This window comes from Acanthochromis polyacanthus, chromosome 1 (genome assembly GCF_021347895.1).
Source record: "Acanthochromis polyacanthus isolate Apoly-LR-REF ecotype Palm Island chromosome 1, KAUST_Apoly_ChrSc, whole genome shotgun sequence".
NCBI classification, from domain to species: domain Eukaryota; kingdom Metazoa; phylum Chordata; class Actinopteri; family Pomacentridae; genus Acanthochromis; species Acanthochromis polyacanthus.
In genome coordinates this window covers 67,235,322-67,251,432 of record NC_067113.1, presented here as the reverse complement: position 1 = coordinate 67,251,432, position 16,111 = coordinate 67,235,322, and the positions used below count along the sequence as shown (strand labels likewise).

At 41.4% G+C, this 16,111-nt stretch overlaps 1 protein-coding gene across 4 annotated transcripts in view; it reads left to right on the top strand.

The window, feature by feature from the left end:
- lmo3 (LIM domain only 3) overlaps nt 1-14,886 on the top strand; it is a 52,368-nt gene extending 37,482 nt beyond the window's left edge. For all 4 annotated transcript variants that reach the window (XM_022208786.2, XM_022208784.2, XM_022208787.2 and 1 more), the window contains 2 exons: nt 4,047-4,172; nt 12,592-14,886. In XM_022208786.2, coding sequence (XP_022064478.1) covers nt 4,047-4,172; nt 12,592-12,697 — 232 coding nt within the window. In that variant the 3' untranslated portion in view covers nt 12,698-14,886. The remainder of the gene's footprint in view (nt 1-4,046; nt 4,173-12,591) is intronic.
- Nucleotides 14,887-16,111: the final 1,225 nt, after the last annotated feature.

Below are 16,111 nucleotides of genomic sequence, written 5' to 3'. Positions count from 1 at the left end.
AAGATTTTCCACAGTGTGGGGAATCTTGTATTTTTTAAAATACTTTACACTGTAGCCACAGGAACTTGAAAACATTTAGATTTGGCCCTATAGCCAGGGTTCTCACCAGGATTTTTTTTTACAGCGTAACTGCAGGTCGGGACGGCCCGACACTATGCGCATGCGCAATAGCCTTCATTAAATCTCGCGAGCGGCTGGCCCAGATGTCAGTCAATGAGCGTCACGCAGATGCTCCAAATGCTCGTGATTTAGGTCACTATTCACCATACATGGCATCATGGAAACAACCGAGACATGCTAATTGTAACCCCGAGATTGAAAGCGACTCTTCATTTTAGACGGGAACGGGTCAATCGACAGGAAAGTACGGCTGAGGTGGGGAGACATAAATTAACCTAGATAGGCACCCAGTCGATAAAAACAAACGCACATGACGTTATCTGTCAAAATAACTCTCTTTCACAGCGCCAACTGCCCCAATAAAGAAGTTTTCTCACATAAATATGGAAATATTATGCAAGCAAATGTGCTCAAAACACAATACCACAACTTGAAAGGAAGCGTAGTGGCCCTAATCACAGCGTGATCTTTTAAAACTGACAGCGTAACGGCCCGTTACGCTGAAATGCGCTGGCAAGAACCCTGATAGCCCATTTTCTGACTTGTGAGCAGCCAAAATGCACAACTGCAGATTCTCAGTGATCTCCTTTGTCTTAGCCACGATTGTCCACCAACTAACTGCAGAGAGCTGCTGTTTTTCACCTGTAGAGTTGATTTAAACAGCTGTGCCCCAAGAATCAGGTTGATTAGGATGCTGCTGAACAGCTTAGACTGTTTGGAATGGCATGGAACCTTGGATTTGGATTTTCTCATAGACTGTGACTGATTGCAATGGATATGAATAACTGTGGACATGTCACTTTTTGTTCAAATGTAAATATTTTTTCCAAAATGCCTCTTGTATAACATCTTATTATCTTTTGGGAGAAGCCTGTTTCATTTTCGGTCTGGTTGGGGTATGAAGAATTTGAGTTTGGACTCTAATGTACACATATATATATATATATATATATATATATATATATATATATATATATATATATATATATGTATATATATATATATACACTGCTCAAAAAAATTAAAGGGACACTTTTTAATCTAAGTATTGCATCAAATCAGTGAAACATGTGGGATGCTGATCTGGTCAAGTAAGTAACTGAGGGGCTTTTTAGTCAGTTTCAGCTGCTTTGGTGTTCATGAAATTAACAACAGATGCACTAGAGGGGTAACAATGAGACAACCCCCAAAACAGGAATGAGTTTACAGGTGAAGGCCGCTGACATTTTTTTCCTACCTAATATTGTCTGACTGTTTATCAGTATTTTTGCATTTGGCTAGGTTAAGTGTCACTTCTGGTAGCATGAGGCGATACCTGGACCCTACAGAGGTTCCACAGACAGTCTAACTCCTCCAGGATGGCACATCAATGCATGCCACTGCCAGAAGGTTTGCTGTGTCTCCCAGCACATTCTCAAGCGCATGGAGGAGATTTCAGGAGACAGGCAGTTAGTCTGGGAGAGCTTGACAGGGCTGCCGAAGGTCCGCAACCAATCAGCAGGACAGGTATCTGCTCCTTTGTGCAAGGAGGAACAGGATGAGCACTGCAATAGCTCTACAAAATGACCTCCAGCACACCACTGGTGTGAATGTCTCTGATCAAACAATCAGAAAGAGATATAATGAGAGTGGTCTGAGGGCCCAGCGTCCTCTAGTGCCCGCTGTGCTCGATGACTGGCACCGTGGAGCTCAGCTGGCAACACAGGAATTTGCAAGTCCACCACTGATGCCCTGTGCTTTTCACAGATCAGAGCAGGTTCACCCTGAGCACATGTGACAGACATGAAAGGGTCTGGAGAAGCCATGGAGAACGTTATGCTGCCTGTAACATTGTTCAGCATGACCGGTTTGGTGGTGGGTCAGTGATGGTGTGGGGAGGCATATCCATGGAGGGACGCACAGACCTCTACAGCCTGGACAATGGCACTCTGACTGCCATTAGGTATCAGGATGAAATCCTTTGACCCATTGTCAGACCCTACATTGGTGCAGTGGTCCTGGATTCCTTCTGGTGCACGACAATGCCCAGTCTTATGTGGTAAGAGAAGTCATGCAGTTCCTGGAGGATGAAGGAACTGATACCATTAGCTGGCCCCCACGCTCACCTGACCTGAATCCAATAGAACACCTTTGGAACATTATGTTTAGTTCCATCCAACACCATCAGGTTGCTCCTCAGACTGTCCAGGAGCTCAGCGATGCCCTGGTCCAGTTCTGGGAGGAGATACCCCAGGACACCATCTGTCGTCTCATTCAGAGCTTGTCCCGGCATCGTCAGTCATGCATACAAGGACATGGAGGCCATATAAACTACTGAATACCATTTTGAGTTGCTGCCAAGGAATTTCAGCAAGATGGACTAGCCCGCTACATCAGTTTTTCACTTTGATTTTGGGGTGTCTTGAATTTAGCCCTCCTGGGGGATAATTTTCATTTCCATCAAACAATGTGGCACTTTTCATTCCTAACACATTATCCAGTCCATATCAATGTAAATATCCAGTATGTTTTATCCCCGTATTGAAATATGATGTGTTTTCAAAGTGTTCCTTTAATTTTTTTGAGCAGTGTATATTTATATATATATATACTGGAAGGGCATTTGCCGTCAAACAGTGAGAGGAGACGGCATCGGGACCTCTGTTTGAGTTGTCCTACAGAGTACTGCCGTTATGCTCAGACATTGATCGTCACACTAAATCTATTATTTCTTGTTATTTTTGTAAAGAACGTTTTTAGATCAATTACTGTGCTTTTTAAGGAGACAAATCAGTATTTCATCTATTTCATGCCTTCTGGCAACACACATTTGAGATACGACAAAATGATCTAAATTTAGATTGCTCAAAGGAAAAGGCATAATTCTCTTAATTAAGCCAGCACTAATCCATTGAATAGGCCTCCTTTATTGTCTCTCGCTGACCATGTTACAAAAGATATCCTTTATTGTCTCAAGGTGTGTTGACAGTGGCCCTTAATTCTGGAGGTATTCATGAGGGTGCAATCTATCTGCTTCTTGCCTCTGGGAAACATACTTTCTGAAGGTTAATAAACAACCCTGCATATCCCAAGCCCTGAGATCATTTATCAGATTGCGATCTCTTACAGACTCTGAGAGTGGCAGGCTGTTTTATCATTTTAACAATGATGGCTAAAAGTGCCTGAAGAAGTCTGCCTAATAGGTTATTTTGTTATATCATTTTGTTATCAGATATTTTTCCCTTGCTAGCCTGGTCTAGGTCGCTGTGTAGTTACAGCCCTGAATCCCTAATGAATACTCACATTAATGTCCCCGGAGCTGGCAACAGAATAATAGGGTCCTCCCTGGGCAGTGTTGCTAGCAATGTCCCTTCTATTTCTATTGCACAAGCTATTTTTTTCTTCTTTTTTTTTTTACTGCTCGACTGTTGTCCAGCTCTGTCCAGCCTATTTTTGTGACTGATTTGGCGGCTCTCTCTGTCCCAGCAGCTCATGTTAGTGTGTTTATCACTATTTCTTTGGCAGCTGTCACTCTCATTCTCTGAGTAACCAAGAAGCAGCTGACGCGGTCTCCTCCTGTAATTCTGTTGGTCTATTTTCTGTAATAATTGGGTTTAAAATGTGAGCCATAGTGGCTGCTGAAAAATTATTCAGAAGTTGAGATGTGCAGTTTAATTGACAACATAGACTGGACTGAGAATGGGATTAAAATAAACATGCTCCAGTACGTTTATATTGACTTTATTTAAAACTATAATCACATACTTATGTTTTGTAGTTTTTACATTTTCTTTCGTCACAGGTTCAGTTCACAGCAGATAAAATGTAAATTGCTCATTATTGCAAGTTCATCAAAAAGTTGCACAAACTTCCAAGCTTTTTTGTTGGTGTAGTTGTGCTTTAAAATGATGACTTACATCTTATTTGTGTGCATTTATTTGGCTCAGGTTGTTTGGTGTAACAGGAAACTGTGCAGCGTGCAGCAAGCTCATTCCAGCCTTTGAGATGGTCATGAGGGCCAAGGAAAACGTCTACCACCTGGACTGCTTTGCATGCCAGCTCTGTAATCAAAGGTAAGTGACTGTACCACACTTCTGCTTCTCATACCTGTGTCCAGGAAGACTGGGGTGCAAGACTGCAGCACAAAGTCTGAAGTGCTGCAGATAGATTTCACATGAGAAAATGATCATTGTAACCAGTGAGCAATGTAGACACATCTAAGGCTTTGGCCCAGCACAGTGATTCTAATTCTGCTCTACTAATGCAGAGAGTCGGCCTAGTGCTACAGCTACACTTATAGGATGGGGTCAGAAATTTTGCTTCTTATCGTAGCACCAGTTGAGAAGAAGCTCTTTTCCAGCTACTCAGCTATCACAGATACTGACCTTCAATATAACTCTGCAATGAGTTTATGAAGTATACTGTTAAACTTAATTGTAATCCAAGATAACAGAACAACAATAGTAAGGTAGTAATAAAGTTTGGATAATTTAGGATTTATTAAAGACTCTACATGAAAGGCTTGTTAGAAAAATAAACACTTTCTATCTGACAACATTGACAATAGTGTTTTGCTGACTTATTTGAAAAAGCACTGCTACCACTTCAAACAAGGGCTTCTGCCATGGTTTACAGGTGCTTTTGAAGCTTGAATCTTCTGACTAGCATGTATGACACTGCATGGCCACAGTCAAACGTGGTGAAAAAAAATCTGCCTTCATAGCCTCTTGTAGGATGTGCCTTACTTGAATTTATTGAATTATCTATTGAAGATAGATATATCTATTTTATTGTTATCTATTGAATTTTCCTTCTGGGATAAATAAAGTTATTGTATTGCAATTTATTGCATTGTACTGACTGTACCCCTGTGTGATGCAACTAGTTCTATACCAGATGACTGACAAGACTTTTGTGTCCACACAACTAATCCATTAACACCGTCGGAAATTGGATTTCAGGTAATATTAGATGATTCTTTTGGTAATTTCTTCAATGATATCCCTGCACATTTCACTCAAATTTCTGGGGAGCTCTACAGGATTAATGCTCTACAACAGTTGTCATATTACTATGATTGAAAAACTTTGAAGACTCTCTGTGAACAAAACTGAATGTTGTTGAAGGTTTTTAAAGGTTACCACAATCACTAACAGAAAGACTCACGTAAAGGTCTAGAAGATTATATGTTGGTTGGGTTCTTGTGCTTTCTAGCCTTTTATCTCATTCCAGCCCTGTTGCACACGTATAGACGCAAGTACCAGCACATTCACACAAAGCAGACACACTGAGCATGCTGAAGGCAAAGGACCTGGTTATGCACAATTAGAACTCAGTTATTGTCTTGCCACCTCAGCTGGTTGCACTAGACAGCCTCTCCTAATGGAAGAAGTCAGGTAATCTTCATCAGTCAGGCCCAGGCAGGCTCACTCTGGTCTCCCACATTAAAACCCATTTAAGCATGAGCAAATCTTTCTTTTACATTAGGGCAGTTGATGAACTGTTGAATAAAATCAACGTTAGTGTGTTTCACATGGTCCGCTGTGGCTTTGCAAGCACAATTCAGATGCCCATCACAATTTCAACAGGGACTTGTCACGAATTCTGGTCTAAAGCTGTTGCTCAGGTCGGACTTTTTGTTTTCCATTGTGCTTTAAGCAGAGTTTGTGTGTTTGTGTATACCTGTGCAGCAAAGTAATTTTTCACAGGACTGCTCCAAAACAAGCTGAAGGTTTGATGCGGTGTTTGTTATAACCTCATAATTACTAAATGAGGCTCACCTAAGTAGCTATCTCAACACTTACAGATATATCCTGATTAATAGAACGTATTTTCCCACCCTCTGCTTGAGATCTGTCCTGAAATCTCACTTAGGATTCCCTGAACCGTTTTTTTTTTTTTGCATTTTGTTGTGGCTGACCTGGAAATGAGCTCTTGCTCTTTGTCTGGCATACCAATCTGTCCTCTTGTTCATCTACACCAGCTCTGTCCCCTTTCGTTTCCCCGCGTCAAACAAACATGAAAGCTCCCATCAACCCCTCCCCCATGGGTCCTTCAATAAAGCAATCTAATCCATCTCACAAATGGCCTAGGGATTTCTCTGTGGAACGTCGTCAGAAAATGTGAAATCTGATAAACATAGCAGGCAATCGTAAGGTCAGCTGGGGTCATGCAGTGTAATTATCCATCACTCTTGCAGGTCAACCACAGCCCATGTTGCCTTTGAAGGTTAAATTGCAACAAGTATGGGCATATAGCCACACACACACACACACACACACACACACACACACACACACACACACACACACACACACACACACACACACACACACACACACACACACACATCTGTTCACGGCATCAGTTGCTTTGTGGGTACGTCCACTCCACTGTATCCCACAGTTTAGAACAGAGAACTCAAAGCCAGCGATTATTCTGATTCCATCAGGGACTCTTGGCAGGACACTAATGGTCATTGCCATGTTCAGCTATTAAGGGGCCTTGCTTAAGTGATTGGCCTATTAGCGCAGGGCAGAGATGGAGAGACTGGCCTGTTAGCTGAGAATGGAAATGTCATTGCATTTGTGACCTGTGACCATTTCCTTGCAGTTTCTCATCATCACTAGCAAAATAGCAGTGATCTCTTGCTTTCCATTAACCAACCATTTAGAGCTGAACCTGCTCCAAGAATAAAATAAGTATCAAAGCTTTTTTACAAGGCAAAAGCTGTTTTTTACCTTCCCATCTCTCTCTTCTTTCTTTTCATTGTGCAAAACTTTGAAATGGTTTCAAGCTGAGGGGAATGAACGGTTCCTGTCTATGGTGTATCAGAACAAAAAAAGAAGATCCTACGTTGGATCTGATTTGTCATGTCTGTACCCAGTGTGGCCTTACTCTTATAAACTGGACATAAAGCTGCAGACATAACCTTCCCCCTCTGTGTGCTAGGAAAGGAAGCACGACTGTGGTCTTGCAGCCAAAGAGATCAGGGGTTGACTCTAAGGAGAGACGTTATGTTGCTGAGGGTGGGGGTGTTAAGAATAAAGAAGGAGATATGAGACTCCATCCAGCAAGCAGTTAGCCACAGATCAGCCCTGGGGGACAGCTAATCGATGGGGCTGTCGCCCAGCCTCATCATCTAGCCAGTGCTGGCCCAATTTCCCCATCATGAGCTGGAGGCCACAGTCTAGGGAGGCTGGAGGAAGGTTAGAGCAGAGGGGAGCAGTGGAGAGCAGGATGGGTGACAGTGCTAGAAGGTCGGCATCGATAATTTCGGAGGCTCAGTACTGGAGCTTGTGAAGGAGAGACTGACACCAATTGGGTTCACCACAACTAAACTCAGCCACTGGTGCCTTGTATGTCATCAATTAGGGTTGTTAGACAGATGCCCTAATAGGCAATAAGGGACACAGTTGTGACTTTGTGATGGCTGGTGTTGATGGAGGTTTTGCAGCCACCCTACTAGAGAAAGCAATTCCACTTTCTGATCTTTGATATTGGAAGAGAAAAAAATATTACAAGAGTAATAAATGTGCATAAATAGCCTCATACATGGGGCCAGTATTGTAAATAACAGTGGGTGCACCACGTCACTGTAGAAACAACACTTGATGATTAAAACTGTACTCGTTAATTTAGGGCCACCAGTCTCAATTTACTGAGGAAATTATCATTTTAGACTAAGTCTAAAAGAGACTTTGATTGAAATGAAGTTGGTCACTCTGTTATCTGAAAGCATAAAAACAACATTTATTAGCTAATAATACAAACAAACACCAAACAACAACAACAGACATTGAATAAATGAGTGAATAAATGCAGATAAACTAATGAACTGTGATCGTCATTGGAATTGGAAAACCAGTTGTAATTTGTACATTTGCCTGTGTAGCAGAAGGAAAATGATATTTGCTTTGTAGTAGTGAAAGGGAGGCTGCTGTAGGACGTGGAGCTGTGATGATCTGCTGGATGAGTCGGTTCAGGAATGCAAAGACAAGGAGGAACTGTTGCTTTGATGTCACGAGTCTTGACTATACAGCTTATGAACTCCTCATAACTGACCACTTTCTCCTCTCATTTACAGTCAAACTCACTCTCTCCATCACTAAGACGCCATGTCTCATCTCATTCCTAAGATTATACTAAGAACATTAACCCCGCCACTCTCACTTCAAGTATCGACTGCCTCCTCGACAATCTATCCACCCCTGACGAACTGGTTTCTCATTGCAACATTGGACGCCATAATATTATTAATTCTTAAAATCCAAGTTTGTTTCTTTCTTCATCCGATTCCCTTGGTTCACCCTCGATCTTCGACTCATGAAAGCCAAACTTGAGTGACTTTATAGAAAACCTGGTCTTACTATTCACAAAGAAATGTACAATAATCACATCATACAGTATAAGGACTCCACTGCCGACGCTAAAACCTACTACTACTCTAGCATAATCACTGCAAATGAAGGAAACTCCAAGTCACTGTTCTCCCTACTGAGCAATATCACCCAACCCCAGGGCCCTCTCCCTCCTCACTTGTACACAACCTCCTTCTATAATGCCATTATGTCCTTTAGTGGCAAGAAAGGCGACCTTCAAAGGAAACTGATCGTTCTTAATGTAAGATGGCACTTGTATCGTCCACTACTGTCTGCGGTCACCAGCTCTTTTGCAGAGATTGTATTCTGGTATTGAAGTGGAAGGTGTGACACAGCTAGCAGAATGTCTGCATTTGCTGCAACAGTGTTTGATATATCTGTTGACTTGGTGCTTTAAGCACCAAAGACAGAGATTGCGCAGCAGCAATCTGCCAGAACACATTTACAACATGCTGTTACAATTAGACATCAGTGCCATAGGGCCAAGTGTTTCTGAACCTGTATGCATCGTAACAGTAATTAGATTAGGGGCAGCTGAGAGTATTTTCTGTCTTTGAAAATCTCAGTTTCTTTATTTGAGTGGAAAATGAATACTTGAGTTAAGGCAGGCCTGCAAGGCAAACAGTTGGCATTGCAATGTACCTTTTAAGTGTGTGCCTGTGGAGGCCAATTTTTCTCTTCCTCCTACATCAAGAGGTCTCCAAAGGCTCATTATTCAGTCACCTCTACGTGAAGGAAAGAAGATAGAAGGAAGAAAGCAAATGCAGCACAGGAAAAGAGGAAGACAGAACCAGGAGAAACTCACTGACTGGTGGATAAGATTGCACACCATCATATTATACATACTGCACTTGTGATAACAGATGTGATGTTACATTGGAGCGTTTATGAAAGTTCAGTCATAGCTAGTGCCTGTTCTGAGAATTATGTATTACTTGTATGTGTTCTAAAAAAGTGAAAAAGAAGGTAACACCTCAACTGAGTATGTAATAGAGGCCAGATTTCTGTATCCCTACTTTATAAAGAAAGGTTAGAAGGCTATATGCAAGTGTAATAGTACAGGTGGACATGGTATAAAGCATAATCAGAAAGTGCAACCCCAACCATGGCACTGTATGGTTGGAAGCCAGAAGAAGCCCTGCACAAGTATGAATGGTAGAGGCCAAGAAAAGTCCCAAGGATCACCACCACGACCATCTTGGTAAATCTGATACTCCTGCAGATACTGAACAAGGCTGACAAGACAGACACACAAAAACAGCTTGATTAGACTTTGGGAAAACTTACCTGGATGAAGAAGAACATTTTTGTCCAGCATATCTGAGGCATCAAGATCGTAAGATTCTGGAGGAAAGCATCAGACAGTCTGCAAAAAAAGTTGTCCTTTGGCAGCACTGAACTTTCTCATGTGACAATGATCTGAAACATACTGCAAAGTTGAGAGAGACACAAAGAGGTCAAGAAATGGTTAGCAGAAAACCAAATCAATGTTTTGGGGTACAATCAGAGACCAGACTTAAATCTACTCAATAATCCTTGTAGGGAACTAAACACCAGAGTAATGGCAAGATAGTCATCGAAACTCAAAGACCTGGAGATTATATGATTCACAAAAAGGGGAGTTTCTTTGTAAAAAGAAATTATAGGATCTGTTTAATTGTGGTAGCAAATAAAAGTTTTGCCATTGATTACCAAGAATAGGTGTAAATTATTTTGGACATGAAATTTTTGGTATAAAAAACAAAACAAAACAAAAAAAGACACACACACAAAAAAGAACCTCATTGAAATAGTTCAAATGTATTATTAGCATCTCTAACATAACTTTGTACTATGTTTTGTGACTTGTTAATGTCATTCCCAGCCAGGGGAAACCTATTCAAATAAAAATTCACTATCAGTTGAGGCCATGTCCACATGTATCCGGATATTTTTAAAACCGAATATCCGCCCCCCTCCGTTTAGGAAAAAATCTGCGGCCACACGTCTCCGTTTTCTACAAAAATCTCCGTCTACACGTATCCGGAGCGGCCACGGCGTCTCTCGCGTCGAACAAGCTGAGGACGTGGAATGGTTGTCTGGTGCAAAATAGCGGAAGTCACAGCAGTCCTCCTTCTCCGATGCTCTTCGAGGTGAAGCAGTAAATGAGCTTGTAAGATCAAAAAAGCAATAAGCGCCTGTAGTATTGTTGAAACCGGTACACTTTTGAGCGCGTCCATTCTGCTCCGATTGTCTACAAAGGTCGCATGTCTGACGTCACAGCAGTTCTGTCACAGGCAGTGACGTCTGCGCTCCTAAAACTCCGGTTATGTCTGTCCACACGTAAACGCATACCCAGGGTTTTTCCCAAATCTCCACTTTGGCCGGAGTTTTCAAAACCTCCGTTTTCAGAACCAAAAACCTCCGGTTACGTGTGGATGACAGGCCAAATCGGAGAAAAATATATGCGTTTTCAGACTTATCCGGATACGTGTGGACAGAGTCTGAGATTTAGCCCGGTATACAGAAGATTTGTGCTGCATATCCTTTAAAAAGAAAAAAAAATACAAAGAGCAACACAGAGTATTTTGTTTGATACACCTGTGATGGTCCCAGAGTGATATACTCTTCATAACTGGTGCACAGATGTCACATATGCTGTTGACATTTCACAGAGGAGAGACAGTTTGGCCATGTGAAATAAGTGGAAAGAAGGGATAGAAACTGAAGGAGAATGTTGAAGGAGAGACAAACAACAAACAACTATGGGGAAAAAAATTATCAAAAAATAACGCTAAAGTGGGAGTGAGCTTGGTGTCAGTGTAGACAGACACTAATAGATTATAGGAGAGACTGTGACAATAAAGAGGACCTATGTGTTAGAAACACACCCCTGTCTCTCTCTATTTTAAATCACTGTAGCAGCCCAAGAAAATGAAGATTTGTTTTTACTTAGGTTCCTAATAAATGTGTTCAGGCATCCAGGTGTTAACCACAACAGATAAGTACAGGATTTCCAGCTATTTAAAAAAACACTATTCAGTCTTGAAATCATTATCTTGAATTCCCACTGTCTGTGAGATTCTGGCTACTCCACTAGCATTTAATGATTTTCAGTTTAGTCTTTGGAACAGATTCTCTCACTTTTGATCTGACATGTTAGAGAAAACACAACCATGATTGCGGTAACTTTTAGCCTAAATAAAACTGTCTGGATGTGTCGCATATGTATTTAGTCTGGTTGTTACTGATGTAGTGTTATTTATTTGATCAGAACATTGGCAATATGGCACCTTGGAGTTTTGTACTGTATGTATTGTACAGATAATTGGCCTGAATTTTATCAGGCTCTGAATTATGTCTTTATTTCTGAGAAACACATCATACTCACAGTTTTTTGCTGTTTGTGTCAGTACCGATGGTATTTGAATCCTTCTAATTGGTCCCAAATGGATGGAACAAATCGTGCTTTCAATCTGCCTCGCAGCTGTGAATAAATGCTGTTAACAGAGTGACCTCATCAGATACCTGAGCTCCACTCTGAGAACAGCTTCCAGCCCTGGACTCAGCAGTCTTAACACCAGGGAAGTCAAACAGAAGCGATGCTCACTGTTCCCATCCCCCCACCCCAGCTCCACCTCCCCTTTGGTAAACACTGGCACTGCTGCTTGCTGCCCTTGTCCAACCTACACATTGCGGGAGATAAGCAGCCCTCAGGACAGTACAACAAGAGTAACTGCCTCTTACACATTCAACATAATCTCCACTTACCACTGGACTGAAAGGTCAAGCGTAACCATGCACCCCTCCATCCCCAAGCAAGAAGGGGCTGCTGAGGTGGTGGGGTTTTTAGAAGAGTTGCTGGTGGAACAGAACCTTGGGCTGAAACTTTGATAATTCAATCCCCCTGTGCATCCTAGAGGAACTCCATGTCTGCACGCACAAGCATCACAGTTAAAGGGTGGGCTTGTGACCAAGGCTGCAGTAGCTAAAACAGACATTTTGAAATGTCAAGAAATTAGCACAGCAGCCATGTTAGTCCTCCAGCCTACAGCACAGTTGTAATGATGACTTTCTTGCTTTGATGTTAATGTAAACACCCTTCTTTTTCTGTGTGGTTTGTGTGTTGCAGGTTTTGTGTGGGAGATAAGTTTTTCCTGAAGAACAACATGATTCTGTGCCAGACAGACTATGAGGAGGGACTGATGAAGGAGGGCTACGCTCCCCAGGTCCGCTGACCCTCCAAGTCCAACATGGAGAATGAGGAGGAAAAGGAGGAATGGGAAAAAGAGAGAGAGACTGAAGGAGCGCTTGCAATCAAAAAACAAAAAGCACTATTGCCTCCGGTCCAGCTCCTGTCCCCCACATGTACATAACTAAGAATGCCCTCCCTGAGAGGGGACTCTGCTGTACAGAATAGCCATAGAGACGAAGTGGCGGGGAAAACCCCTGGAAGCCGACCACAAATTACATGTATGAAAAACATGTTTGTATATTCCTTTGTTTGTGACTGACAGATGCTGCCTCTTTCCACCAACAAACACTGGCCTCAGAGCAAGTTTTAACCGACAGCTGATCCTGGCTGTTGAAAAAAAAAAGACTCTCCCAAAAGCAGACTTGTCTCATCTTATCTGGCAAAGACAGACAGCATCCCACCTGACAGCAAAGTTCAACAGCTTAAGCTTGAATCTAAAATACACTGAGGCATTGTCAGTCAGCGTAATTTTGAGATAAAGACATTTTTACATGATGATGTCAGATTTAAAAAATACAGCAAATTTTAAATGAAAAGTGGAAAAGTAATGCTTTGGGATGACTGGCTGGCTGCTGTGTATGTGTGTGTTTGTGTCTCGCAGGGCTTTGCCTGGTCATTGTGCTTTCAGAAGCTTAAGATTAAAAAATGGATTACAAGAGTATCATCATGCTTTCAACTCAAACAGTTTGATTCCATATCAAGCAAATAATCTGAGATTGTGAAATAATCTAGGCCGTCTGAATGAATGAAACTTCTCACAGTCACTATTTAAAATATGTTTGAGAACATGTCACAACCACTGAGCCACTGTACTGTTGTTGCCCCTAGCCGAGTGATTCATATCTTCTTGTTTAGCAGCACCATTTCTCAATTGTAACTGTTTATTTAAAGCCAACAAAAAGACAAAGTAAGCATGCTCTAATACATTTAGACCACAAATAAAATGGCTTTTGATGTGAAAGGCTCGTATTGATGAAGAGAAAGAATCATTGTCCTATTTACAGTACTTTTGAGCTTTTTAGCCTTTACCTTGTTAGCACCAACCAGATTTCACAAAGATTTAACATCTAATCGGTGAAGAAAGAGGAGCATTTAACACCTAAACAGCCAGATGTTTCTTGCAGGCTGGTGGAGCTAAAAGGAGAGTATGCATTTGACCTGGGTTCATCAGGTGGACATAAACATAGCTGCCTAATTTGGTCTGTGTGCTGGATATGTATGCAAGCAAACATTAGTCAATGACTTTATTAGGGAGTAGTACTGTGTGTTGGATGTTTTAGGCTTGTCCTTTAGCCCACAAGTGGCCAAAAATCAATCTAAACAGCTTTTAACATTACGGGCCCAATGTAATGCCAGTAGACAAAAACCTGGCTGTGCACGATCTCTACTGGAGTGACAAGAGTCAGTTCCATTACATCAGCACATGAGAACTCCTCTGGTATTATTTGTGCGGCCTGGATTTGGACGGTGACTCCAGGCTCTGTTTTTGTGTAGGAAAATTGTGTATTTTCTGGTGGAGACAGTCTTTCTATTCCTTTCTATTGGTAACCTATGGGTCAACTGAACATATGGGGAAACGCTCATGGAGGTACGTTGTTGTAAAGGTTGTAGGGGTGTGGGGGTCACTTGGGTAGGGATTGGTTAATTTTTGTACACTATTTATTTGATATGCATTCAGTGCATTATCTGTTGTCCAAAATTTGGCATTGTTTAGTGTGCTGATACTTGAATCCAATCTACGATTTCTCAGTATCTGTTTAGCTAATGCTGAGAATGGCTGAGTAATTTTCAACACAACTTGGGTTCAGTGAATTGCACTCTGCAGTGGGTCGGTCACCTTATGACCCAGTTATCCTGATTACACTGGCGACCTGCTGCAGAGGAGGTGCATCCTTTTCAGCTGAGAGGAAGAAAAACTTTTCACCAAGCTGCACAAAGATCAGCATCTGAATATGTGCAACAGCACTCTTTCTTAGTTTGAAAAGGAAATGCCATTCCTTAATTTGTAAATTGTTGGTGTACATAAGAGAAATATTCATTTTTGCTTGCTCTTGTACAATGAGTTCTTTTTAAGTGTCATCCAGCATGAGATGTTTATTTTTAGGACAACACTTGTAAATACTATAATTGTAATAATTTTAAGCACAAATGTAATACAGTTTTATTGTGTTACATGTGAGTATGGTGTGTTTTTCTCCCACTCATAATTTTGATTGTATTTTCAGTTGTTGAGATTGATGTTTGAAGAACGTTTACACACTTTAAATATTCAGTGATAAGTCACTGTGCTGGCTGAAGCAACAGTGGTTTAGTCCATAGCTTAAGATACAAACCTGCTGCCAGAAAGAACCTGTTCTCTGTCCATTACCCTAAGTGACAGAGCATGTTGCAGTTGATAAATGATTGATCTAAAGTGTAATCATTTCCTCCATTTGTTGTCTCTGCTCCCTGTAAAATGTCCTTTTCAGTTTTGTTCTGATGAAATGGAGCTCCCAAAATCTGAAGTGAAGTGCTTTGGTTTCAGGGTTGAGATTTCTCATTCAAATGAGATCTTCACACATTTTTTCAAATCCATCTTTTGTACAGCTCTAAAACACAACAGGTGCTCATCTTGTCAGAGGAATAAGTGGATTTTCTATTTTGGCACTGTCATGTGTCAGGCATGGAGCAAGAGAAAACCCAACGCTTCATTTATACTTTGCCATCAGCAGCCTTCAAGAGCAGCAGCAGCTATTTCCTCGTGGGGTCTTTCAACTAATTACCTGGATTTCAATTAGGAATCATCTGGAATGCCAAGGTAAAACATTTGTAATAAAGATATTGCTGTAATTACTGAGGTGCATCAAATTGCCCTGTGAAGTTTGTAGATACTTATGCTTTCATCACATTACAGCGTATAATTTCCAGGCCAAATACGATAATTGAATTTCCTTATCCAGAGAAACAAGCACGGGAGATCAGCTTTTTGATTAGGCTCAAGCTATTGAAAATCCTTTAGTAGATGAAAATACTACAGGAGATTACAGTCTTGTCAAGTTTAAAGTATGTTAAACATGGGAAGAATTCTCACTGATGGCATACACGTGTCATTAAGGCTTCAGATTCAGATGTCAACCCCTGAATCCTGCAGATGACTATCATATCATTACCACAGGGGTGATGCAACATAATGTGATGGTCATCTGCACCATAGTATACACAGTATACAACCGGAGTGAGCTGTGCCATGCCATTAAATATTCATTCATTTCCTATACACTGCTTAATCCCCTACAGCAGACATCCAGAACAGGTCGATAGTCCATCACAGGTCCGTACAGAGAGACACATTCACACCTATGGACAATTTGGAATCACCAGTTAAACTCAGCAGGTTTTTGGATTGTGGGACGAAACC